The sequence below is a fragment of the Pseudovirgaria hyperparasitica genome, assembly GCF_010093815.1.
Source record: "Pseudovirgaria hyperparasitica strain CBS 121739 unplaced genomic scaffold EJ05scaffold_16, whole genome shotgun sequence".
NCBI classification, from domain to species: domain Eukaryota; kingdom Fungi; phylum Ascomycota; class Dothideomycetes; order Acrospermales; family Acrospermaceae; genus Pseudovirgaria; species Pseudovirgaria hyperparasitica.
The window spans coordinates 748,814-772,586 of NW_022985564.1; the positions used below are offsets into that span (position 1 = coordinate 748,814).

Consider the following 23,773-nt stretch of genomic DNA (forward strand, 5'->3'; position numbering starts at 1 on the left):
CTGTGATCCCCGCTGAAACCGTCCTAGCGCGACACCGCCTGACCGAAGCACCGAGATACTTCGTCGCTCGGTACCCAACAGATCCCATGGTTATAGTGCTCAAAAGCTACATTTATGGCGTGGTATCAACTCCGGACTGATAAGGCTCCCGTGAGTAAAGTGCGCAGATGACTGCAGTTGGGGACTGGCACATTAGGAGCACTTGCTCTATTAGTAGTATTATATATTCAGACGTGGTCTTTCTCATCTTTTGCGTTCCTAGATGATAATATTTAGTTTTGACGTACGCTGACAGGCTATATCAATTTACTTACTTCGCATTTCCTGATTCTTGGCCGGGTTTCTCATGAGCTTTTTCTTTAGGCTTCTCCTGTGGCTTCTCCTGTGGCTTCGCCTGTGGCTTCTCTTTGAGTTGTTCTTTGAGCTGCTCCAGTGGTTTCTCTTTGGGTTTCTCTTTGGGTTTCTCTTTGGGTTTCTCCTGTGCCTCCTCTTTGAGATTCTGCCGTGGCTTCTCCTGGGACTTTTCCTTGGGTTTCTCCTGGGGCTTCTCCTGGGGCTTGTCTTGAGATTTCGATTTAGCCTTCTCCTGAGTCTCCTCTTGAGGCTTCTCCTTGAGGTTCTCCTGCGGCTTCTTCTTGGGCTTTTCTTCGATCTCCAAAGGTTGATGCTTAGGCAAGTCGTCTGTGTCGCTTTGCTTCTCACTGGGATTTTTCGCTGAAGCTTGTTTTGACTTCTTGGCATCATTTTCCTTCTCGGTGGTTTGCTTGATACTAGCTTCGTCGTCCTTCCACTGTTTCTCTGTATTATCGAACTGATCTTTGACTTTCTGCAGTCGCTGCTCTTTGTCTTTTTCTTCTTCTTCCTTCTTCTTTCTTTCCGCTTCCATCTCTTCCATATGTCTGATATCATCAACGCTGGGCTCGTAGAGATGCCATATGGTGTAATGCGGTAGGCCGACAACAGAATAGTTCATGCGCTTGGCCATCTGTAGATGCGTTAGTATTTCAGGAGCTAAAAGGGCCGAACGTTCATACTTTGCCAAACCCTTCAGTCTCGGCGTGCTTTTCGAAACTGAAAGCGGGAAAATGCACGCCAGAGCGGAAAACCTTCGCCTTGGCCAATATACTGACGCCACCAACCCCATCAATCTCCATTTCCATATCCGGGTCACCATAAGGATCGCGCAGATATGCTAGATGGGGTCTCCACGTCGCATATTCGGCATATCCTTCAACTATGACGGCATCCTCATCAAGGGTGTCCGCAAGCGCGAGCGCAGTTTCTGACTCTTGCCATGAATTGAGGTCGTAAGGTTGTTCTCCTCCAAGCCAGTCTGGCAGAGGACGCCATACATCTAAAGACGTATCAGTTCCCAGATACAAAGATGGTCGCGACAAACTTACTAGGTACTATGACATCTTTGTTATGTCTCATTAAATCCTCCAGTATGGTGAATGGCGCCGTTTCCACGTCTACGTCTCTCCAGTACACCCAGCTGTGGGTGGGTCGCAAAGCTGCGCTCAGTAGCCAATTCCTGGCTTGTGCCATGCTTTTTCTCCTCCCAGCCTGCGCGGCAAATCCGTGGCGACTTTCGACATCTTGGTTCACTTTCTGTCCAAAATCTTTTTCTAGCACAGATATCTCTCCGTACGGCATCTTTGGGTCTTCATCGGCTTGCAATTCTTCTAAAAGTTGAGATAACAGCTCATTCGTATTGTCCTTTGAGTCTCCAACAAGGAAAGCGAGGTCAATCAGCTTATGCGGATAGGTCAGGTTGCGAAGGTGGCCAAAGAACATAGGTAGATGCGTGGCAGCATCCCTCAGCGGCGCACACAGAAGTATCCTTTCCTCTCTTTCCCACCCTCTTTCTGTTCCCTGAACATTATTCAGATCATAGTATCTTACAGTCTCTAGCTGGTAGTCTCCCGACGCTGGGAATAGCCCAAGGGATACTGCAGGGATGACGGCTGCTCTGAACGATGACGAGAAGCAGCAGAAGCAGATGAAGAGGAGAGCTGCGAGAAGTCCTAAGCGTCTGAGAAGTTGTCTTCGCCGTAATACTGCCGGAGGTGTTCGCGGTTGAAATTTGTGAGGTTGTATCGAGAAAGTTGAGTTTCCGCCCAATATTGTAGCCTTCTGCCCGGTCTGATAACCATGCCTTTTTGCTCTTGAAGAGGCAGCATGCATGGGCAGCATCTTCACTGCGTTGGTCTACGCCACGTCGCTATCTGGGGGGCAACTCCTTCTTGCAGCTCAAAACCCTTGGAAGGCCTATGCGACCTCTAGGACAGCCCCCCGGCTTCAGTGAATAGCACAAATTGTGAGGGACAAGCTCCAGAGGCAACGAGGGACAATGCGACGGGATACTCTAGTGCAATTGAAGGGGTGTGGTGTGGAAGAAGGGGATGGTGAAAGAGATAGTGAGGACTGTTGGAATTCTGTCGGAATATCTAACCTCAGCCGGGACAGCCCTGGAGAGTACGTATGAGAGATGAGAGATCGCGGGCGGGTTACGCTAGAGCCCGCTCTTTCACGGCGAATCACATTGCTGACATGCTACTAGACCGCCTTCTTCCAGTTTAGGTAATTAGGTGACTGCATGTCATCCCGCCGCGGGTCCTTCCAATCGCCTTAAATCTCGTGGGGACTTCATGGCCATTCCGCTGTCAGAGCTTTCTAGTGCATAATATATCAAAAACAGTGTCGCATTCACATGAGATGCACGCTCTACAATCGTCTACAAGGTTCAGCATGGCACCCAGTATCCGATTACTTAAGTGTCTACCATCTAGGCTGCGGCGTAGCAGTGCACTAGTAAGCCCAGGGCACACGTGTGAGCCATTTTCGACGACTAAAGACAAAACAGCATAGCAGCAGTGATGAAGCAAATATGGGTCTCGCCACATCAAGATGAGCAAATTTTCAACGTGCACCGCTATACATTTACGCGAAGGAGGGCTTTATTCCAAGCTCGTGTCCGTCAGGATCCACCGTATGCACTTGAAGTGTGGCCAACCTAGGCTCTGTTGATTACGATCTAAAGATCAAGATGTGCGTAATGCTAATACTAACATGGTGGGATCATCTAAACATCTGTTTTCCTGATGCACAAACTTGCGTTATTCCTTAGTGCCTGGTTGCATGTCAGTCCAGGACAACTTGAATGACAATAGAGTTCGGAAGAGGAATTGCACTCAGATAGGCCGGGTAAATCAGCAAAGCCCACCGGCTGTTAGGCCGTACAACCAAAAATAGATTGCACGTCTTCCAGCTCTGAAGCCCCATGACATGCTGTGAAGCAAAACTCCACTACCAATCATTGCAGCCAAAGCCAGTCCGGTGCGGGAGGGGGACTCGGCAAGATTTGTCATTGAATGGATAGACAGTGTTCATCTTTGCAAGGGAAAGGAGAAGTGAGAATTACCTCAAATTGAAGGTTGTACCTATCGTTGTTTTTGGCGACAAGTGTTCGTTCTCCAAAAAATCGGTCGACTTGGGGGCTCATTCTGTATAAGCAAATTTTGTCAGCCACATACTCGTCAAGATTAATAATAAAGATATTGTCAACGAGGGTTAATATCAGACATGGTAAGCTTGGTATGAATTTCTTCATTAAGTTTCAGAAGCAGAACTGAAAAGAATACGCTCATCATAAAAGGTTGCTGTGATGGTGGAGGAAGGAACTCACGTGGTGTTGATCAGATTTCTCTTCACGAGTCATCTTGCGCGCTCAGCTAACAGAAGTGCCATAAGAGCGGCAACCTCGGCACTCTGGGCGCGCTGTTCCTTCTGTAAAGAGTCCATGTCAGGCGTCGGACTCCTCAGATCGTTGCCAAATTGAAGCATGCGCTTCTGAAGCTCCAGCATGCGATTCACGCAGGTATCGAGGAGTTGCGGGCTTGCTGTAGGAGCCGAAGATAGCATTTGCGGGGCGCCCGGGGTGAAAAGGCTGCTGCTCGTCGATGAAGGCCCGGCTATTGGAGTACCGTGCGGACTAGAAGTGGGACGGAGCTGCTGCATGTGTATGCTTTCTGGAGTCTGTGGTGGATGCTGCATAGAGACTGAAGTACGACGCTGTGGCTTTGGGGCATCATTCTTTATCTGCTACTCCATAGTTAGGACAGTGATACGGGCTCTTCATCACGGCGAAGCCTACCGAGTGAGAGCATGACACCGATCGCTGCTTACAGAAGCTACACGCTGTCACAGAGTCACAAATACCAGGCTTGTACCGTCGACACTGCACATTGTTCTGTTGACACATGACACAAGGTATGGGAGAAAGCTCTCCGAACTCATCGCTTTCCATATGCACTATGTGCTCGAAGTGGCGACGACGCCTAGAGCCTTCTTCATACTGCTCCCAGTCCGGGCGTATCGAAGCCCGCTTTAAGGAAGACATGAATACGTGCACCCTTCAGAACCAGGGACGCTCGGCGTACCACGACGTTCCAGAAGACGTGGGCAGCAATAACAGCTTCAGAATCTGCATGGTAAACCCGATGTGGGCAGCTTGAAGCCTTTGCTATCTTTTTCGAAACTATGAGACATGATGTTAGCGTTCGCTCGCAAGAGAAAACCCCGAAAGTTACATCGTTTTGAGTAACTCAGCTGGTGATGCATGTTTAGTTCCGCTCATAGATATCACGAGAACGGTTTGTGAAGGATATCTTCATAGAAATCTGTCGTAGAGAAGGATGTATGGCTGACTTACTGGTAGCTTGCAATTGACTGCCCGCTTTGGACGTCAGCTTAGCTATTGGGCCTCGAGGTGACCATTGTTCCGAGGATCAACGGTTGCAAGATGAGCGTGGGAGAATTGGGTTGCAGTTTTCTGCATGGCTCTGGGTTTTGCGCCGCAAATTTATAGCTAGTGCGATTCAGCCGAGAAGACGCCGCTTGAAAAGTCCGTGCGTGGCACATTTTCAATCATCATTTCTGTTACCAGTATTTAAAGCTGTCACAACACCAATGGATCGGCAGGACAGAAGGAGAATCAATCCTCCCAGCGGAGGCACAGCTCCTCCACTCTTTGCTTCAGCCATTGCTTTGGCAGGCGCATCACAATTCAAAAGACCAATACGATCAAGAAAACCCGATGAGCTCCGCAAGATATGTAAGTGTTAGTCTCATTCTACGCTGTACTGTCTCCTTGACCAATATGATGATTTCACAAGAAAAATACAGTTATCCCTGACAGAACTATACTGTTGAGAACTCTTATACATCTGATTTCCCTGCGCATTCATATTACTCTGCGACCCTTCAGGCACCTATAAGCATTTCACTGACAGAGTTCAAGTTCTTCAAACTGGTCTTGTGCCTTCAGCATCAGGTTCAGCCTATCTAGAACTTCAGTCACCCTCTCCATCTGGGACTCACGATCTTGTATCATCTAAGTCTTCACTGAAGCTCACATGTTCGGTCCACGGCCCTAAACCTCTGCCTCGCTCTGCCCCATTCTCTCCTCATCTCGTTCTTACAACACATGTCAAGTTTGCTCCATTTGCTGCTCGCCAGCGTCGTGGATACATTCGTGACTCCTCAGAACGTGATCTAGGTGTCCACCTCGAGACCGCTCTGCGAGGTGCGATTATTGGAGAGCGTTGGCCCAAGAGTGGAGTAGATGTGATCATCACTATACTCGAGGGCGAAGAAGACAGATGGTGGGGAGATGAAGTAGGAGGTGGGACAAAGGGTATCGGGGGTGCCGGATGGGGTCTTATGACTGTCCTCGCTGGCTGTATCACATGTGCTAGCGCAGCCATTGTCGACGCTGGTATAGATTGCGTCGACATGGTTTCCGGTGGAGTTGCAGCTCTCCTGCCCGCACCGGAACGAAGTGAGAAGGGTAAGGGCAAGGATGTTCAAGAAACTACAGTTGTGTTGGATCCATGTCCGAGCGAGCACCAGGAGATACAGGCCGTCTGTGTAGTTGCGTATCTTCAAGGCCGTGACGAGATCACGGAACTCTGGGTGAAGGGTAATGCTGGGGATGCTGCGGCAGCCATCGTCGACAATGCCGTTAGAGCAGCAGTAGCTTCGAAGGCGGTTCTCACTGAAGCTGTTAAAGAAGCTGCTGAGCTCAAGTTTTCCGTTGAGTCCGGTCGTCCTCAAGAACATCCCAAAGGTTCACGCGATCTCGAAATGAGTGGATGACCGAACAGAACATTGAATTATATGATACCCACATTGCATAGCGCCGGCGTTCCAAAAAATCGACTGTTCATTTTCACAGCTTGTCTTTCTCTGTGCTATCTCTCATCCCATTCCATCCACAATGTGCCTATGCCTAGTCTCCATCATAGGACGGCGAAAGGATCCTTCCTGCTCGCGCTGTGCCATCTGAAGAGGATAGACCAACATTCAATTGCCAAGCCACAGTCTCAAGCGTTATGCCTAATGTCATCGCATGAAAATGCAAGTTTCCTGCTACGTCGCGCAGATGAAATCTATCAATTCAATCGTATCTTTCGATATTAAAGCGGAGAGGAGCTAAACAGCATCATCTTCGCCATTGTTACCATAGTCGAATGCGTTGGAAACTGGCATGTCAGGCCAAGCAAAGTCGAACTGCTCCATGGAATTAGCATCTTCGAAAGTGCTTAAGACGCTACTCGGAAGTACACTACTATCGTAAGCCAGAGGCGTAACCTCCACAGGACCACCGAAAATCGAGGTCGGCATGTTGCTGACGGAGCGCGTGCCGACTGGTAGAGTCATCTCATTGAAGTGCTCGTTATCGAAGAATTCGGTATTCGGCCCCTGGGAGACCTTGCGCTTGATCTTCTTGGACTCGGGCTGGTAGACGTCGCTATTGGAGCCTTTATCCTCAGAGGCATCGCTCTCCGCGTACATGATTTTGCGCTTCGCGGCACGAGAAGGGGTGGCACTCAGGCGGTTCTTGACGTCGACAGCAATGTCGTCGGCGGAATCAGTGTCGTCTGCATCCGCAGCGCCTTCTACATCGGTTGAATCGTCCGCTTCGACTTTTGTATTGCGCTTAGACTTGGACTGGGACTGAGCCGCAATTGTCTTCGATTGAGACTGTTTGACCTTCGTAGATTTGGACTTGACTGGCGTGGAAGGAGCAGAGCCTTTGCTCCAACCCATCTTCGCCTTAAGGCGAGTCAAGCGCATGGCAGCAGTAGCGGGCTTGAGATTCATTTTCGCGCCGATTACCTTCCAGTCAAACTGTTCTGAGATTAGCGAAATGTGTCTACAGCGTCGGGTTCATGTGATACCGATGGCATCTGGCCATCATGGTTGGCTGTCAAGCAGGTCCATAGGAACTCCATGTTTTCAGGAGAAGGATCTTCCCCTTTCTCCACACGAGCCCTAAGGCGGGTCATTCGCATGTTCGCTGTAGCTGGCTTGAGGTCAAGGATCCTTCCAACTTCATTGTAGTCAATCTGTCAGTAGTCAGCTACTATGACACAAGTCGTCTGATTCGAAGCATTCTCGTCATGGTGAACATGAACTGTTAATCGGTGATAGATCTCGCAAGATCTGAAATAGCTAGATACACAGATCTGAAGGTGTCTTACTTTGTGGCCGACGGCATGTTGTTGGCATAAGAAAAGAAATTTTGCTTGCTCGACCCCGGAATGAGCCATGTTATTGGTAGTGAAATGGCGGTATCTCGAGATTGAGTGTTAGGGTCGCTGAGGTTACTAGAGAGTGATAGGACCTAGCTTAATGTAGGGGATTAGTGAGAGCTGGTTTGAAGGAAGTGAAAGGCATTAACCGAAGGTTGAACCGAATATAAGTGTGACATATGTGGGATTGGGAAGTGTTGTGTATTTATAACCCAACAAGTGAACACGCGCGTGAAACAATATCGGCCATTGGCAAACATGTGCATTTTTGTGTTTAATAGCTCATGCCCGGGCCTACGCGACGATTCATTCTTTGTACTTCACTCAACTAGAGACATCACTCTCGGGTCAAGCGGAAGAAAATGTTGGTTTATTGGGAGTAGAAGTTCAACCTAATGACGGCACAGCTATGATCTCTGTTGTGATATAACAGTCTCTCACAGACAGCCACGGAGTCTCCAGGATCTTAACAAGAGGCAACATGAGTCACTATTGACCTTTCATGAACTCAAGCCCAGCCCAACATCACCATTGTGTGTACCAATACCGTTTACCATTGCAATGGCCGACGCCCTTCCAATCATCTCCCGAAAGTCTAACCCGACCTCAGATAACAGTCCAGCGTGATCTTTGGCTCTATTCATGCAAGCATTCCAGATATCGTTCCCTTTGTCTACGCTGCTCAGTTGTCGTATGAGAATGATGTTGAACTCATCAACGTGCTCCTTAGCCCATTTAACGCAAGCAGACATCATAACCACAGGGAAACAAGCTTGGTAGGTCGAAACCGTATTCTTGATGACTGTGAAGTATATGAAGCTGACTTGGTAAATGTAATGCTGCAAGTCGCCATCAAAGATGCACTGCCTTGAACGTTGTTTGATGATGTCGCTTCGAGCTTCAAGATAAGCCTCCCGAGCATGATCTTCGAAACCAAGTCGTACCAGCCAGTCAACGTGCTTCTTCGTCGCCGATGACCAGCTATGGGTCTCGGTCAATTGTTTGATGAGGATCGATGCGAGCTTTCCAGCACGCTCATTAACCTTGAAAGAGATGAGGTCTTGAGCTACGCTATTCCCTTTGACGCTTTTTGCTAAAGTCTTTAGGCGTTCTAAATTGGCAACTGCTTCCTCGAAATGCTGTAGGGCAATGTTGATATCGAGTTCATCTAGTTGGGCCTCCACCCATCTTATACTCTGTTGTTTGCCGTCCACGTCCAAAAATAAACTAGACCGTTGATTAGCAGTCTTGTCAGAAAGACTTTCGAGCAGCTCTGTCTTCTTCAGGATATTGAGGTCTCTTGTAGCATAGTAATTCACAGAATCTTGAGCCTTTCCCCGCTCTTCCGTTTCTGCCTCTCGTGTCTTACGGAGGTCTTCGACAGCCTTGCGAAAAGTCGAAAGGAGTGTGATCTTCTCCTTCGTTTCCATTGGCGGGACTGCATATGTGAACGAGTCATTACCGACGCGTACATTTATTGCATTGGCACTATTCTCCTTCGGCTCGACCCTGCTGCCATTTGTTCCACTGGATGCTAGATCAGCGATCTGTACATCTTGGAGTGGAAAACATCGTTGAGCGACTAGTTGCTTGTCGTTCTTATCTGTTGTTCGTTTGGCTTCACGGTTATTCGGAGCTGGCGCATCAGTGCGTTGCTTCTCGTGGGCCACAAGTAGATGGTCATTTAATAGGATTAGATGTACTCGCCTCCTGGCTTTCCATGTAGCTCTGTTCAATTCCACCCATCTAGAGGATTCGTGCACGATGTGCCTGCCCGGGGTAGCAGGTAAGAATTTCTGCGATCCTTCGACTCGTTTCCACAGGGTTTGTAAATGTGTGTTCCAGAGAGCCTCCAAATTGGCGACCGAACTCCTGTTTGCGCGGTTGCGGGCAGTTTGCTTTTCTCCTGCAATGCCTGCATGTGTCGCCTGGCCAAGAGTGTCCGTGAGGTCGGACATGAGTGTTCGTAGGGTGCGCATCTCGCTCTTGAGTTTCTCTGCTTCCTTGCTGATCTTGATAAACTGCGTCCGATTTTGATACACGTTATGCTGGAGATCTGTGGACATCCGGTTTTTGGCTTTTCTGAGTTCCTGCTGAAACGCCATGATTTCAGCTTCGGAGGCTTCAGAGAGCAGGCTAGAGATATCTGAAGAGCATAAGTGTCAGTCGAGGTATTCAGCGTTATCGACCTTCTGATAAACGTACATTGCTCAGGCCTAAGGTTTGGATCGCGCAGTGCTTTAGGGTCTACTCTGATCTTCTTCTCTCCTTCGCCAGCACTGGCCCTTCCGTCTCTACTTGGCGGTGGTTGCATAGACTGCTTGGGAATGGCAGGAACAGAGGGCATCGGCGGCACCCCATCACCATTGAAGTCTGGCATCTGCGTAAACCGCGTGGAATATCTCCTCTTGACCAGGTCTGCGGTCACGTCAGATTGCTGCGGCCGTGGCCTCGGGCGCACGCCTGCATCCCTTCCACTACCAGAGCTCGGCGCTGGAGATCCATCTTGTCGTGGTCGTGGTATTGTACCTCCTGGTACGGGTACTCCTTGGGGGAGCGGTGCACTTATCTGCTTCGGCGCAGAGATCTGTGGTTTTGTCTTCTTCTTCTTACGAAGGGATATCCCCTTGCTCTCCTTCTCCCTGCTCTTCTCTTCCATCGTGGAGGCTTGACGGTGTTATGTGCTGTCGAATGTGAAACGGCCTGGGCAATGACTGCTGATGCTGAGCTTCAATGGTTATGCTGGTGTATGCACGTCGCAAATATAACTCAGTGTAGGACAATGTAGCAAGTCAGCAACGAGTGTATTATATAAGACTGGGTAGGTAATAGTTCATAGGGTGCTCTCCATCTTGAAACACTGCTCAGACTGCTGCTTGTGCCGCCGTTACCCCTACTTAGTACCTGTTAAGCTCCCGCGGTATGTTCCGTGCGCAACGCAACTCCCAAAAATTTAACCAGCAACTCCTACCCAGCCATCACTACTCGAATAATCCGGCCATACATACTCGCAATCCTTAACGTTTCTCATCCTCTCTATCTTCGCGTTCTTCTGACTATCTCCGTATTGCCAGGATGTCAGATTCGAATCTCACAAGACCCGGTACCATTGCTGCCATCTCCATTGGCGTCATCGCCAGTGGAGTACTCGCATATGCCGCCTACTTCGATCACCGGCGGCGTACCGACCCAGACTTCCGTCGGAAACTAAAACGTGACAGTAAGAAAACACAACGAATGGCCAAGGAGGCCGAGGAGGCTAGCGAGAAGGAGCAAAAAGAGGCCGTTCTCGCGGCGCTGCAGAGGGCAAAGGATGAGGGCGTACCCGCAAATACCGATGAATGGGAACAATTCTTCATGACGGAAGTCGCAAGAGGCGAACAGATGTGCCAGGATGGTGTGTGATCGTGGATTTGACCAGTACGACATAGGGTGGAATGCTAATGTTCGAACCAGGCTCCGATCCCGTTGACGCGGCGTCGTGCTTTTACCGCGCGTTGAAGGTGTATCCGCAGCCGAGAGAGCTCATCAATATTTACGATAAGACAGTACCGAAGGTGAGTCTATAATTTGATCAATGCTACCGTTGGGCGCTAATACCTGTTCAGCCTGTTCTCGATATTCTGGCCATGATGATCGCATATGATCCCAGCATTTCAACCAAGGCTGGAAGCAGTGCTTCTTCAGACGACGGCATGCCCATCGAACCCGTTGAATAGTCTACAGCTCCTCATGACACAGTATCGGTTACAACGCCTACGAACAAGCTCATCGTGGCGTTCGATAGTTCGAGACCAATCACACTATCTCCACTTGTACAATTGCCTGTAAATATAGATTTTGGCTTATCATTCGGTGCACATGAACAGGCGATGTCATTTATGATAGGATAGAGGGTAGGGCTGGTTGAATACCTGGGTTCCATCTTTGCAGGGAATGAAGAACACGTGCTTTGTAATAGGTGGTCAACTTCTTAGATGTATTTCAGAGACCTTCGACTCTTCAGTTCGTCACGAAGACAATAGCAGAAAACCACGAGTACAGTTGATTTTGTCTACTGTGAGGACACATAAGCGCCATGTGCTCTAGTTGAGCTTCCAATCCTTGTATGACCACTTCTCTGTCAGTGCAACCTTACGCTTCTTTGGTTGACTAATGCGTCTCCTACTCTCAATCTTTCCGTTAACCATCATGTTGCGGAAGCGATCATTCAATAAGTTGCCTTCAGGTTTCAGTTTCCGCAGAGAGTCCGTAAGATCTTCAGTGAGGAGAACCTCGAGGGGTGCTTCGGGAACACTGGGTGACATTAGCAGGGAGCATGTTATTCTTTGAGCTAAGTACGCACCGGATTTTTCCTAATCGCTTCCTTCTTAATTCCTCGTCTGAGCTGTCTGAATCGACATCCTCGGGAGCTTGTACAGCAAGAGCAACCTTACGAGCATTTTCTTTGCGAGCAAGCTCCTGAGCAAATATCTTTATCTTAGCAACTTGCTTCTCCTTTTCCAACTGCTTCTTCTCATGTCTCAAGAGTGCTTCCGCCTCCTTCCTTCGATTTATCTTGTTTCTCTCAGCTTGGGTCTTGCGTTGCGGCCTCTTTTGCTTCAAGGTCTCATCCTCCGCCTCGCTCTGAATACCCTCCCATTCGCTCTCGAAACCATCTTCGTCATCGGTGACTGGGTCTGGTTCTGCGGCTGTGGCCAATGCTTTCTCCATTCGCTCGGCTTCTTCCTTGGCGGTTGTAAGCCTCTTCTTCTCCGCCTCAACCTCCTCCCCACCAAGCTTGGTGAGCAGGGCTTCCCAATCATCGACCTGAGGGTTGTAGGATCTGCCAGCCTTCGGTTTTCGTACCGCTGGTACAGCTTTCCCACTCTTTGTGAGTGATATTGGCGCTTCCTTGAGAGATTTCGGTTCGACTCGCGCTTTCTTTTCCTCTAAAAAGTTAAAACGTGGATCAACCTGATTTTCTGTTGGAGCCCATGGGTCATATGCTGCACCATGGACTTCGACCACATCCTTGTTCACGGCATCTCCACCATATGCAATCGAACGAAGACGATCATATTCCTTGTGTGAGACTCCATTCTTGCGCCGCTTGTTGCTACTCTGGCTATCGCCATCCGATAGCCTCTTTCTCGAGGATACAGCAGGTATGGCCGAACGCTGGGCCAGTATCTCGTCGGCCCTCAATGGCTTATTCTTCTTGTTGTATGATTTTTGAATGGTGGCAGAGCCAGCTGTATCAACGGCGAAAAGATCGTCGGCGGACTTTTCTGCAACAACACCACTGCAAAAGTCAGTCGTGTATTAATCATGTGTATATGCCAAATTTTACCCTAGAATAAGTTCATCCCGTAAATTTTTGAGCCCTTCATTGACCTCCGTAACATCCACATTCTTGCGCCATGCTTTCTTGCCTTTCCTCGAGGGCTGCTTGTATTGCGCAGGCGCACTTTTTGCTGTCTCTGACATTTCAAGGAAGTCGTACTCTGCTCTGGGTGTTCGTGTCTTTGATATCGTTGTGGTAAATGTATAACATGTAACTGCGGACTTCGAATTTCTAACAGAAAAGTTAGATCTCCGCCCGCAGAGCACTACCCGAAGAGCAGCCGCGACCATTGGATACCAGCCAAACCCCTGCCCGCGACTCATTTGGCCTTCGCGGTTCCGTTCAGGAGTTTCATTCCACGACTTCCCCACTCCCTTGCGTCTCCACGAACCTGACGACTCCTTGGAAAGTTATTGCTGTTGCTGTTTACTCACATAATCGTATACACAAAGCATATCCACCATCATGGCGCAAGCGGGATACTCCAATCCGCTCAAGAAGTTCAAGTACGTCGCTGCCTGGATTTTCCCATTACAGATTTAACATATCCATTTAGGTTGGTGTTTCTTGGAGAACAGAGTGGTATGCGCGGACCTCGTTTTTTCTCAGTCTCACCAATTGACCATGCCTCTCAGTTGGGAAAACGTCCCTAATAACGCGGTTCATGTATGATTCGTTCGACAACACATATCAAGCTACAATCGGTATCGACTTCCTGTCCAAGGTGGGCAGAACATATGAACTACAGAGGCGTCTTTACTGATGGAACGTCCAGACCATGTACCTCGAAGACCGAACCGTAAGGCTTCAATTATGGGACACTGCTGGCCAAGAACGATTCCGCAGTCTCATCCCCTCCTACATTAGAGACTCAAGTGTGGCGGTGGTTGTATACGACATCACAAGTATATTGCGCTTGCGACCAAATCAGAGCTCTGGCTAACCTTGCGCAGACAAGAAGACATTCGAAAATACGCGCAAGTGGGTAGACGACGTGCGCGGGGAGCGAGGAAACGACGTCATTATTGTACTGGTCGGTAACAAGACTGATCTGAACGATAAGCGAGAGGTCACGACCGCACAGGGAGAAGAGGAGGCCAAGAAGAACAACCTCATGTTCATCGAGACAAGCGCAAAAGTCGGTCATAACGTAAAGAACCTGTTCCGGAGAATTGCGCAAGCGCTGCCGGGTATGGAAGGTGAAGGACAACAGGGCCAGAGTCAGAGTATGTGTACCCTTACGCCAAACACAACGCGCCGCTGCTAATTGTCATCGCAGTGATTGATGTGAATATCAACCCAAGCCAGCCAACAGATAATTCGAGCTGTAGCTGTTAGCTACCACAATGGCACACCATTAGTTCACGCATCAACTACGAATTGAGACATGAAGAACGATGCCACAAACTATTACGACCGATGTCGCGTTTCTATCACATGATTCATTTGAAACACTACATGAGCAGCGAGGCGTCTTGGGAAGGATCAGTGAAGGCATGAAGGCATAACACGGCGGTATACATAAGACACCGCCTGAGGGTCCGGAAATTAATATTCCCACGTAATAATACATGGTGAGGTTTTGGGCCTCCAGGCTCTCATAAAGTCGAGGACGCTGTACGAGAAGTGTATAGGACGTATAAAAATCGTGATCATTTGTTGGGGTACTATCTATCAGACAAGATGCTCGTAGCGCTGTGGTATCTCCAAGCACGACCCAATCCAGCACCGCAAACGCCCAGGCTGAAATGAAAACAAATGGCAAAAGCCCATCCATCTAGAAATAACATCGCGCAATCCAATATAATCGACCCCAATGGAATCAGCCTCTCCAGCATGAGAAACTGATACATGTGGTCCTTATACTTTCTCTCCGTGTAGTAATATGCGGTATATACAAGTCCAATCCTGGCCATAGTTCGATGTGACTCTCACCACCAAGCGATTCACCGCGACACCTAGGTCTTTCATACTGATGTCCAGATCAAAGTTCTGCACATGGTTCGGCGCGTCCACATCGTACGTGAATTTTCCCACACACACCATATCCTTGTGCCCCCTGCCCGGCGGCGAACACTCGTCCTCGCTGCCAAATATCGCCGCACGCGCGGCTCCGACGGCCTCCCGCTGCTCTGCGTCGTTGATGTGCACCCACAATTCAATATCCCGTGGCGCGGAGCTCCAGTCGATGAGGCCTTGCTTCGGGTAGTGCTCGAGGGTAAATGAGGTCGGATAAACGCGATGCGCCATGTCGATACCCAGCTGCGCATGGCCAAGCTGCGACGAGGGGGCGGCACACCAGCAGTCGGCGGGTTCTTGCCAGGGTTCCAGAGCAGCGATCGGCGTGCGAGGGCCAGGGATCCACATGACAGAGAGGTAAGCGCGAGCGAGCCAAACCTGCTGCTTAGTCTGGGTCTGGGATGTGAAGCGCGGCAGGATGTAGGGCGAGTAGGCGGGCGAGAAGAAGTTTACGCGCTTCAGGGCGAGGTCGGCGTTGCGGGCCAGGTTTGCTTGGGCGAGGGCTTCGAGTTGGCGCATAGGGAGTTGCTTGAATGCGTCTTGGACGGTGGAGACGGCGACAGTTTTGGCTTCGCGGTTGACGCGGGAGAGTTGTTCTTTGACGTCGCGGAGGATGGTGTTGGAGACGTCAGTGTTGAGGTGAGAGTATTTTGAGTCGAGGATGCTGAGGAGGGTGTCTTGGGAGACGTAGGCTTTATCTGCGAGGGCCGTGCCGATTTTGTCTTTGAGGGTCTGGTCGTACTCCTGTTCAATCATCGCTTGCACGTATTGCTGGTTCTTCTTGAACCATGCGTCCCAAGTCTTTTCATCTGTCGGAGAAAGGCTCTCTCCACCGTGTGACATCCTGCCTTGAATGGCGCTCCATAGCTCGTTGGGAATCTCATATGCATTATCGGCCTTGTTGTATGTCACCGCAATGAGTGAAGGTAGGGTCTCTCTAAAGCTTTGAAGATCTGTGTGCCACTGTTGCTGAAGTCGCGTTTCGATTTGCTTCTGTAAACTCTCAACGTTACTGAGACGTCGTTCGATATTGTCAACTCGTGGGGTGAGTGTATCGTAAAAATAGTACGAAAGAGCCTCGTCACCAGTTTCTATTATACGAGAAAAGGGGTTCAATCGGGCGAGCTTGTGAGGGAGGTATCCACTGGTGATCAGAAAAAGACACATCATGGTGAAGATCGGTAGTATAACCCATAGTGACGATAGAGATAGTCGGTTGAAGGTTTGCTTGATGCTTTCGACAGGTGAGGCTCTGGTTTCTTCAATCGCGATCCTGCGCGATGCCGGTCGACTTGACCGGGGAGCATCTTTCGAAATAAGGCCCGTCTCACGGATCTCGCCGTAGCTCTTGGATGGCGAATCGAAGAAGCTAGGATCGCCTGCATTAGCACTAAGTCGAGTCGCGGGTGTTCGCGCAGTTCCGTTCTGGGTAGTGCGTGCCACTCGTCGTCTCGTAGACGTCGGCGGAGGGGGCATCTCCTTCGGACTCGGTGGTGCCTCCACATCGGGCTCCTCTTGTGTTTGATTTGAGGGCGGTCCGGGGGTCTGAGGATTGCCGCCAGCAGCAGCCTCACGTCCAATCGCTTGACCTCTCTGCTTCTCAATCAAGGAAGCTAGGTCGCCAGTGACCGGTTGATTGGATCCCACGATCGGATTTCCAGAAGCGCCATATGCAGAAGAGCCCTGAACATTGAGACGGGGCAAATTCCCTTGGCTAAGACGAGCGCGGGTCGCATTCGTTCTAGTAGTGGCTGTGGTTCGAACTGATACTGCAGATCCAACAGCAGAAGGGGCTGCGCTGGCGATGCGACTCGATCTCCGCGGCGTTTGCGAAGCCATCTATGCGATGCAATGCGGAAGGAAGCTGAAGGTAGCGGTTAGAGATTGGAAGAGCAGGTCATGATGACTTGCAGAGAACTTATGAAAAGAGAAGAGATTCATGGAGGAAAATTACACAATAAGACACACAATAGCATTTAACGCAGCTATTCAGAATGTTGAAACAATAGCATGAAGCAAGGCAAGTGAAGTAGGAACTGGAGAAAATTATCACGTACATATGATTCAATAGCTCGGTATTGAACAATAAAGGTCAGCGCGTACTACTTTGTCACCAGATCCAGGGCAGATAGATTGCTGCTCGAGGGCCCGAGATGCTTTTCTTCGTGATCTTGCGTTGCCTCCGACGAGGTTGTCGAGTGCTGTGTACAGAGGACATAAAGGGTTCTTGACAACAGCGCACAAGCTCCTGCCGGCACTGCAGTCAAATATCCAAGACCTCACACCTTAAAAACAGATTTTTCGAGGATTCAGGAAGCGCTCTGTCTGTTTGGCGCGTCCCACAAGGATGAAGGAGGTGATATCAGTTGGAGTTCTTTGTTCTTTGCGACGCGTCCAAGGTCGAACTCGGCGCGTCTGGTTGCATGCACGCGGGACAACTTCGGGTCTACTGTACGTTTCTCAGGCGCTCAGGCTACACTCAGGCACAATTCAGGCTCAACTCAGGGTCAGTGTCAGGGTCCCGCCTGTTCCTTTTCTTTCTTGGGTGTACCTACCTTATTTGGCAACGAATAGAAGTCTCATCACAAACAAACCTATGCGTCTATTTACCAGGCTTCTCTAACTCATCGATCACAGACTTGGGGGACAGTATTAACTTGGCTCGGTCTTCTAGCTCGCAGTTAGAATACATAGGTACCTGAACCACTCCACTGTCGCTGTTTGCATGGGCTAGCTGGATGCAAGCTGGACCCTGGGTATGAATTAGTGTCTAAGATAGTGAGGGGATGGGACTGAAGCAGCGGTCAGAGCGGCAAGCATCCAGCACATCCCACTTCCTTCATGCGCCTGTCTTGGTGTCGTCTTCCACTTCTAACACATCTCTTCAGTCCAATCACTGCCGTATCTTGGTATCTGTCCACTTGTCCTGATCCTCAATTGCCATATTGTTCGATCTGGCAGCATAGCAATTTCAAAATGACTGTTGGTTCATCCTCCGTGCTTGTTGCTGGGTACGTCTAGTCATTTATACATTTCCTCTTGGCTGGGGGCAGTCTGTCCCAGGACTCAATGCTTTCGACGCGGCACCGGCACTGCATAGAGCATGGAGATTACCGTGCGCACCTTTAGCTTCTTGTGCGATTGCTGACTTCTCTAGTGGCACTGGCTACATCGGCTCCTTCACAACTCTAGCTCTTCTTGAAGCTGGATACAAAGTAGTCATCATCGACAGCTTGTACAACTCTAACGAGGAAGTCTTGAATCGTATCGAACTGCTCTCCGGCAAGCGACCGCTGTTCTACAAGGGCGACATCACCGACGAGGCAGCTTTGGACAAGGTCTTTTCCGAGAACCCAGACATTGACAATGTCATACATTTCGCAGCTCTCAAGGTCGGTCTAGGCCTTCGCACAACATGTCTCAAGCACACTTTGATTTACAATACCATAGGCCGTCGGCGAATCTGCCGAGATTCCACTCGAATACTATCGCGTCAATGTTGAAGGCAGCATCAAGCTGATGCGCTCCATGAAAAAGCACAACGTCACCAACATCGTCTTCTCCTCCTCTGCTACAGTGTATGGGGATGCCACTCGCGTCCCAAATATGATACCTATCCCCGAGCACTGCCCGATCGGCCCAACAAACACATATGGACGGACGAAGTCAACTGTCGAGGCCATCATCACAGACTTTATTGAAGCTGAGAGGAACAATGCTGCCAAAAAGGGCGAAGATGGTTCCAAGTGGAACGGTGCCCTGCTCCGCTACTTCAATCCGGCTGGTGCCCATCCGAGCGGCATTATGGGTGAGAACCCATTGGGCGTGCCATACAACCTACTACCTCTCCTGGCGCAGGTCGCCGTAGGGAAGCGAGAGAAACTAATGGTCTTCGGAGATGGTATGCTCTGCTATCATTGGTATGATGGAGTTTCGCTGACCGATACGTAGACTACAAGTCCAAGGATGGAACCGCTATTCGTGATTACATCCATGTCCTTGATCTTGCCAAGGGTCACTTGGTCGCCCTCAACTACCTCCGCGAGAACGCACCAGGTGTCAAGGCATGGAATCTCGGCAGCGGACGAGGGTCGACGGTCTTTGACATGATCAAAGCGTTCAGTACTTCCGTCGGTCGAGATTTACCATATCAAGTCGTCGCTCGCCGGCAAGGAGATGTGCTCGATCTTACAGCGAACCCGAGCCTTGCGAACAAAGAGCTTCAATGGAAGACTGAGCTGACACTCGAAGATGCATGCGAGGATTTGTGGCGATGGACGAAGAATAACCCGGAAGGTTACCTGCAACAGCCTCCTAAGGAGTTTGTTGACAAGGTTCTTGCAGAGCGAAAGCAGTAGACTGGATAGACTTGCAAAAATAGAGCGATGTGGATACGCTTCTCCAAAGGTACCATATAAAAGAGACAAAATAGACCAAGTTTTGCTCATTGGCTTAGGCCCAGGCCCAGATGATGGAGGTACTAGAGTAATTTTCTGTATAAGACTTAAGCCTCAGGCATCCATACCTCCTGCTGGCCAATGAAAAGCTCCCCGCTTGAGTCACACATTGTTTCTCCAGTCAACACCATGAGAGTGTTAGCAGCGTGCCCCCACCTCGCAGCTATAACTTCTCGCGCCTGCAAACCCCACTATCTTGTTGCTACACGGAATTTTGACCTGCTCTGCAACACAACCACATCTTCCCCGCGAACATATCCAGGTCGACCGACCCGATCGATTCAGCATATTCACTCCTCTTCGCGAACTTCAATCCACTCTATCGCGAAAATGGCGGAGAGAACCATTGATGAGCTCACGTCTCTGCTCAAGCAATCCACGTTATCTAGTCGCGTGCCAAATGAAACGGACCCTGTCAAACTATCATCTGCTGTCTTTCCTGAGGCAAGCTACACCGATGCTGAAAAGGACGAGATTTCACAATGGGTCATTAGCTCATCACACCTCTCTTCGACGACCGAAGACGCAGCCAAGAAGACGGAGCGACTCTCTCAATTGAATACGCACTTTGCTGCGCGAACAACGTTATTGGGTTCTAAACCTTCTGTTGCCGATATCGCTGTGTACCAGGGTCTGGCACCTCAGGTGCAGGTCTGGACAGACGAAGAGCGGACCGGCGAGCACGGCTACCATCACATCGTCCGTTTCGTGGACTTCGTCCAGAATAGTTCCATCTACGGCCTACAGCTAGATGTCGCGAAAAAGATCAGCATAGATCCTGACAATGTCAAGTTTGCTATCAAACCTGTCGATATGAAGGCCGAGAAGGAACGCAAGAAGAAGGAAAAGGAGGCCGCAGCAGCAGCAGCAAAGGGTGCGGTCGACGCTGGGGCAACTCCTACCTCTCTCAGTGGACAAGCCAGTGACCCAACTGGCCAGGGCAAGAAAGAGAAGGCAAAAGGCAAAGTCGAGCAATTAGGCGACGCTGTAGCTGCGGCAGTGGGTAAGGAGACACCAACATCAAAGAAGAAGGAGAAGAAAGAGAAAGCACCCAAGGCGAAAGCTCCGCCACCCGCTGAGAAGCCCCTTTCTCCATGTTTGATCGATCTCCGCGTAGGGCACATTCTCAAGGCTGAAAGACACCCCAACGCAGACAGTCTTTACGTCAGCACAATTGCTTGCGGCGACGCTCCAGGCACTGATAACACTTCCGAGTATGAGGGTCAGACTGTGCGCACAGTTTGTTCAGGTCTCAACGGTCTCATTCCTCTTGAGGAAATGCAAAACCGTAAGATCGTTGCCGTCTGCAATCTGAAACCAGTAACCATGCGGGGGATAAAGTCTTGTGCTATGGTGCTTGCCGCTTCACCCAAGGTTCCAGAGGGTGGAGATAGTCATGCAGGCCCCGTTGAGCTTGTCAACCCACCCGCCGAGTCCAAGGCTGGCGAGCGCGTATTCTTTGAAGGATGGGAAGGTGAGCCAGAGCCAGTCTTGAATCCGAAAAAGAAGATTTGGGAGACCATTCAACCAGGCTTTACAACTACAGTTACCAAAGAAGTTGGCTTTGAGGTCGGAGACGTGCCACAGCTCTCTGGCGAAGGAGAAGCCAAGAAATCAGGGCTAGCTAAGCTCAAGACTGCTCAAGGCCTCTGCACGGTACCTACACTTGAGGGCGCTACTGTCCGATAAACAAAATGACTCAACAAAATAATGCCATCAAATGAAATGACTGGGAGGCACAACCGATCCTGCCATGTCAAACAAAGCATGAAGGCCCTTGCACTGCCCATCGGGTCCATCTGTGATAACAGAAATAAGTAGAGACATACAGCAGATAAGTCTGAGGGTATGAAGTGGCAGCTGAAGTAGCAGATCCGGCAATAGAGAACTACTAGCGATAAAGACAATCGATTCAAGATTATTTCTCAAAACTTCCCACAAGGTCTAACAGAATACTTCACGTGACAGTTTTCCTATCAGTCTGTCAAGGGTATCGTTTCATCCCCGCATGTTTCACGAATCATTCAAGCCATGCCGGAGTTAGTATTCGGGAGCAAATGAGGCGTTGCTCTCAGTTTTTGAGGGTTTTATGAATGCCTCAAAACCATGGCCATCACAGCAGTATACTATGCGGGTTAATGCACACTTTATGTGATTGTAAGTACTGATCGAAATGCACAATTGACGATCATCGAAAATTCAACCATATGCCCGAAGAAGGATCGACGCACTTAGCCTTGCCTGCAATAGCTAACAACATAACAGCAGGATGAATGAATCAGATTGGTTCTAAGCCTAAACGAAGGATCCACCATGGATATTTTTAGCGCAGGACCTCCAAACAACCCAACCCTCACACCACAAATCTACATACCTCAAAAATGACACGCGCAGAATTACCAAATTCGCAATTAGCCTCATCGTTAATGGGTCTGTGAAAGCTTTGGCTTCAGCCATGTCCGTCACCCACGAAGAAGAATGAACATATGTCGACGCATGTTGACCGTGCCCGATTGTGTCGGGCCATCCTTGCGATCCTCCCTCCGCTTCCCGTCGCATCTCTGGCGAAAATTTGGTACTGAGACTAATATCTTCTCAGATGGATCTCCGCTGTAGTGATAGTGAGATGATGTTCAAAACTGCTCTTCCCCCCTGTCATGGGTCTACCTTCATGTCTTCAACATCAACTACATGTTCTCTTGCTGCCTTGCTCATATTGCGGGTCTGGATCTGGATTGATATTTCTGGGATCGGGAAAACTCGTAAACGACCATCATCCGATTCCTGGACGGAATTAGTACAACATGTCTTCGCCCTCAAAACGAATGAGCTCGACCTTCACAGTATCTCCTATCACCCCAGATTCGTCATGGCCACCTCTCAACCGCCTCCCTAGACGGCCAGCCAGTCCGGACCTATCACAATCTCATAGCAATGGCTTTAGGGACTCCTTTACGCTATGGAATCGCAGAAGCCGTCACCAGAACCTCCGGGATGAAATCCCCAGTATACCCATCTCCCCAAAGACCGCTTATATTCCATACGACCCACCACTGTCACAAAGCCCGCCGCCACCATCACCACCACTATCTCCTCCAGCAGATCATCTCTCCACCTACTCAGTGTCAATATACTCGCGACCATGCTCGACACGGCTGACTGCACTATCTCCGCCATCAATCCCTCCGCGCTCCCTCGGCCGTCATACATACCAACACATCCAACCTCCATTATCCCTCGCCAACATCGACGAAGTCCGCGCCTCGAACACATCCCGCCTCGACGCTCCCTTCACGCCCAGCATCCCCGACGACGTCCTTCTGCGTCACACGGGTAATGCACCACCAACATACAGCTCGCACGAACCGAGGCGCGTGCCGTACCTCACAGAGAGTCAGAGGAGTATGGCAGACTTCACGTGCCGGGCGCACGTGGTGCATCCGCGGAAATCAATCTCCGCCTTGGGCATGACAAGTGGGATTCTACATGTCTTTGTGCTGTTCACAAGCTCAACGGTTGTAGGGCTGCTGGGCCATTCGATGTCAATGTACGATGAGCGGACATGGCCCCGGGGCACGAGTCTGGTGCCTACGATTGTGCTACTTGTGGTCGCGCTGCTGGTTTTGGTGGGCAGTGTAGTGTTGTTGGTGCACAGTGTCTGGCGGATCAGGCAGCGCAAGATAGTGCTGATGCTGGGTGTTTTGGGTTTGGTATGTGCGTGGACGGCTGGGATAGCGGTGTTTGGGATTATGGATCAGGATGGGGGAGGGAGTGGGAGTGGGAGTGGGATTCAGGCGTTGCGGGGCGTTGCGTGTGGGATTGATGATAGGGGAGGGATGGGTGGGGACGGAATGTTTGGATTGGTTTGTACTGAGCAGGATGTTGCGTTTTGGGTTGCACTTGTGGCTGGCATTGTAGAGGTTCTGTGTTTGGCGACGGTGGTGGCAGAGTATTGTGTTGAGTCGACTGCAGGAGGCACAAAGCACTGGCGAGGGCAGCGTTGGCTTTCGCATTAGCAGTTTGTTAGCATACACCTACGTACTTAATATGATGTTTATTTTCAAACACTAACAATCCGGAAATTACACTGCCCAAAGAAAGGATAGCTGCTCCATACACGCAACAAATATGCTGGTCCTACAATTCACTCACTCCTGAGCTTCCCACTTCCCGTGTCAAAACACAGCACTTCGACTCGGCCTACTCAAACGGGCGACGTCCAAGTCATACCACACTCAGTCGCCCACAAGAAAAAGAAAAACTTTCTCTGGTCGACTACTAAGAGCTCGGTGCCAAGCGCCAACAAACGGATAGATCCACAAGCTCACATGGACAAATGCCAAGCCGCGCAGAGCCTCATTGCGGCCTCGATT

General features: G+C 49.9%; 12 protein-coding genes across 12 annotated transcripts; 6 read left to right on the forward strand and 6 right to left on the reverse strand.

Annotated features, from left to right (window-relative positions):
* Window positions 1-121: 121 nt before the first annotated feature.
* On the reverse strand, window positions 122-2,282 carry EJ05DRAFT_145995 (Anp1-domain-containing protein). Its single transcript, XM_033739283.1, has 3 exons — window positions 1,404-2,282; window positions 1,035-1,354; window positions 122-985 (listed from the first exon to the last, which is right to left on the reverse strand). The coding sequence occupies exons 1-3, from the start codon at window positions 2,194-2,196 to the stop codon at window positions 311-313; spliced, it is 1,788 nt and encodes a 595-aa protein (XP_033597049.1). The 5' UTR covers window positions 2,197-2,282; the 3' UTR covers window positions 122-310.
* A 1,205-nt stretch (window positions 2,283-3,487) lies between these two features.
* On the reverse strand, window positions 3,488-4,288 carry EJ05DRAFT_479572 (uncharacterized protein). The gene has a single exon (XM_033744699.1). It carries the CDS (start codon window positions 4,054-4,056, stop codon window positions 3,718-3,720), a length of 339 nt encoding a protein of 112 aa, XP_033597050.1. The 5' UTR covers window positions 4,057-4,288; the 3' UTR covers window positions 3,488-3,717.
* Window positions 4,289-4,945: 657 nt separating this feature from the next.
* EJ05DRAFT_456774 (exoribonuclease family protein) lies at window positions 4,946-6,492 on the forward strand. Its single transcript, XM_033742506.1, has 2 exons — window positions 4,946-5,116; window positions 5,303-6,492. The coding sequence occupies exons 1-2, from the start codon at window positions 4,972-4,974 to the stop codon at window positions 6,157-6,159; spliced, it is 1,002 nt and encodes a 333-aa protein (XP_033597051.1). The 5' UTR covers window positions 4,946-4,971; the 3' UTR covers window positions 6,160-6,492.
* A 3-nt stretch (window positions 6,493-6,495) lies between these two features.
* EJ05DRAFT_489289 (uncharacterized protein) lies at window positions 6,496-7,616 on the reverse strand (the record flags this gene model as incomplete). The annotated part of the gene is made up of 3 exons (XM_033745773.1): window positions 6,496-7,194; window positions 7,245-7,412; window positions 7,548-7,616. The coding sequence occupies 3 exons, from the start codon at window positions 7,614-7,616 to the stop codon at window positions 6,496-6,498; spliced, it is 936 nt and encodes a 311-aa protein (XP_033597052.1).
* A 482-nt stretch (window positions 7,617-8,098) lies between these two features.
* On the reverse strand, window positions 8,099-10,257 carry EJ05DRAFT_541167 (uncharacterized protein; the record flags this gene model as incomplete). The annotated part of the gene is made up of 2 exons (XM_033749643.1): window positions 8,099-9,744; window positions 9,804-10,257. 2 exons carry the CDS (start codon window positions 10,255-10,257, stop codon window positions 8,099-8,101), a joined length of 2,100 nt encoding a protein of 699 aa, XP_033597053.1.
* A 198-nt stretch (window positions 10,258-10,455) lies between these two features.
* On the forward strand, window positions 10,456-11,675 carry EJ05DRAFT_479577 (protein import receptor MAS20). The gene is made up of 3 exons (XM_033744700.1): window positions 10,456-10,995; window positions 11,055-11,155; window positions 11,207-11,675. Exons 1-3 carry the CDS (start codon window positions 10,674-10,676, stop codon window positions 11,315-11,317), a joined length of 534 nt encoding a protein of 177 aa, XP_033597054.1. The 5' UTR covers window positions 10,456-10,673; the 3' UTR covers window positions 11,318-11,675.
* On the reverse strand, window positions 11,604-13,143 carry EJ05DRAFT_146104 (P60-like protein). Its single transcript, XM_033739284.1, has 3 exons — window positions 12,931-13,143; window positions 11,944-12,882; window positions 11,604-11,894 (listed from the first exon to the last, which is right to left on the reverse strand). The coding sequence occupies exons 1-3, from the start codon at window positions 13,065-13,067 to the stop codon at window positions 11,684-11,686; spliced, it is 1,287 nt and encodes a 428-aa protein (XP_033597055.1). The 5' UTR covers window positions 13,068-13,143; the 3' UTR covers window positions 11,604-11,683.
* Window positions 13,144-13,389: 246 nt separating this feature from the next.
* On the forward strand, window positions 13,390-14,262 carry EJ05DRAFT_489293 (ras-domain-containing protein; the record flags this gene model as incomplete). The annotated part of the gene is made up of 6 exons (XM_033745774.1): window positions 13,390-13,430; window positions 13,481-13,506; window positions 13,560-13,648; window positions 13,700-13,829; window positions 13,878-14,150; window positions 14,204-14,262. The coding sequence occupies 6 exons, from the start codon at window positions 13,390-13,392 to the stop codon at window positions 14,260-14,262; spliced, it is 618 nt and encodes a 205-aa protein (XP_033597056.1).
* A 261-nt stretch (window positions 14,263-14,523) lies between these two features.
* On the reverse strand, window positions 14,524-16,813 carry EJ05DRAFT_146154 (uncharacterized protein). The gene has a single exon (XM_033739285.1). It carries the CDS (start codon window positions 16,780-16,782, stop codon window positions 14,785-14,787), a length of 1,998 nt encoding a protein of 665 aa, XP_033597057.1. The 5' UTR covers window positions 16,783-16,813; the 3' UTR covers window positions 14,524-14,784.
* Window positions 16,814-17,839: 1,026 nt separating this feature from the next.
* Window positions 17,840-19,590, forward strand: EJ05DRAFT_479580 (UDP-glucose 4-epimerase). The gene is made up of 4 exons (XM_033744701.1): window positions 17,840-17,954; window positions 18,101-18,335; window positions 18,394-18,844; window positions 18,895-19,590. The coding sequence occupies exons 1-4, from the start codon at window positions 17,920-17,922 to the stop codon at window positions 19,299-19,301; spliced, it is 1,128 nt and encodes a 375-aa protein (XP_033597058.1). The 5' UTR covers window positions 17,840-17,919; the 3' UTR covers window positions 19,302-19,590.
* On the forward strand, window positions 19,295-21,522 carry EJ05DRAFT_479581 (nucleic acid-binding protein). Its single transcript, XM_033744702.1, has 2 exons — window positions 19,295-19,350; window positions 19,400-21,522. Exon 2 carries the CDS (start codon window positions 19,731-19,733, stop codon window positions 21,087-21,089), a length of 1,359 nt encoding a protein of 452 aa, XP_033597059.1. The 5' UTR covers window positions 19,295-19,350; window positions 19,400-19,730; the 3' UTR covers window positions 21,090-21,522.
* Window positions 21,523-21,759: 237 nt separating this feature from the next.
* On the forward strand, window positions 21,760-23,447 carry EJ05DRAFT_514061 (uncharacterized protein). Its single transcript, XM_033748492.1, has one exon. The coding sequence runs from the start codon at window positions 22,205-22,207 to the stop codon at window positions 23,414-23,416; it is 1,212 nt and encodes a 403-aa protein (XP_033597060.1). The 5' UTR covers window positions 21,760-22,204; the 3' UTR covers window positions 23,417-23,447.
* The last annotated feature ends 326 nt before the right edge of the window (window positions 23,448-23,773 follow it).

Bases quoted from the DNA above. Each gene is read 5' to 3' on its own strand.
- EJ05DRAFT_479572 (XM_033744699.1), bottom strand. From the start codon at position 4,056: ATGCAGCATCCACCACAGACTCCAGAAAGCATACACATGCAGCAGCTC.
- EJ05DRAFT_146104 (XM_033739284.1), bottom strand. From the start codon at position 13,067: ATGTCAGAGACAGCAAAAAGTGCGCCTGCGCAATACAAGCAGCCCTCG. The intron at 12,883-12,930 runs GTAAAATTTGGC...TGACTTTTGCAG, and splicing joins CGGGATGAACTTATTCTAGG to TGGTGTTGTTGCAGAAAAGT. The intron at 11,895-11,943 runs GTGCGTACTTAG...AATGTCACCCAG, and splicing joins AAGCGATTAGGAAAAATCCG to TGTTCCCGAAGCACCCCTCG.
- EJ05DRAFT_145995 (XM_033739283.1), bottom strand. From the start codon at position 2,196: ATGCTGCCCATGCATGCTGCCTCTTCAAGAGCAAAAAGGCATGGTTAT. The intron at 1,355-1,403 runs GTAAGTTTGTCG...ATACGTCTTTAG, and splicing joins CAAAGATGTCATAGTACCTA to ATGTATGGCGTCCTCTGCCA. The intron at 986-1,034 runs GTATGAACGTTC...ACGCATCTACAG, and splicing joins AGACTGAAGGGTTTGGCAAA to ATGGCCAAGCGCATGAACTA.
- EJ05DRAFT_479580 (XM_033744701.1), top strand. From the start codon at position 17,920: ATGACTGTTGGTTCATCCTCCGTGCTTGTTGCTGG. The intron at 17,955-18,100 runs GTACGTCTAGTC...TGACTTCTCTAG, and splicing joins TCCTCCGTGCTTGTTGCTGG to TGGCACTGGCTACATCGGCT. The intron at 18,845-18,894 runs GTATGCTCTGCT...ACCGATACGTAG, and splicing joins ACTAATGGTCTTCGGAGATG to ACTACAAGTCCAAGGATGGA.
- EJ05DRAFT_479577 (XM_033744700.1), top strand. From the start codon at position 10,674: ATGTCAGATTCGAATCTCACAAGACCCGGTACCATTGCTGCCATCTCC. The intron at 10,996-11,054 runs GTGTGTGATCGT...TGTTCGAACCAG, and splicing joins CGAACAGATGTGCCAGGATG to GCTCCGATCCCGTTGACGCG. The intron at 11,156-11,206 runs GTGAGTCTATAA...ATACCTGTTCAG, and splicing joins ACGATAAGACAGTACCGAAG to CCTGTTCTCGATATTCTGGC.
- EJ05DRAFT_479581 (XM_033744702.1), top strand. From the start codon at position 19,731: ATGGCGGAGAGAACCATTGATGAGCTCACGTCTCTGCTCAAGCAATCC.
- EJ05DRAFT_514061 (XM_033748492.1), top strand. From the start codon at position 22,205: ATGTCTTCGCCCTCAAAACGAATGAGCTCGACCTTCACAGTATCTCCT.
- EJ05DRAFT_146154 (XM_033739285.1), bottom strand. From the start codon at position 16,782: ATGGCTTCGCAAACGCCGCGGAGATCGAGTCGCATCGCCAGCGCAGCC.
- EJ05DRAFT_456774 (XM_033742506.1), top strand. From the start codon at position 4,972: ATGGATCGGCAGGACAGAAGGAGAATCAATCCTCCCAGCGGAGGCACA. The intron at 5,117-5,302 runs GTAAGTGTTAGT...ACAGAGTTCAAG, and splicing joins CGATGAGCTCCGCAAGATAT to TTCTTCAAACTGGTCTTGTG.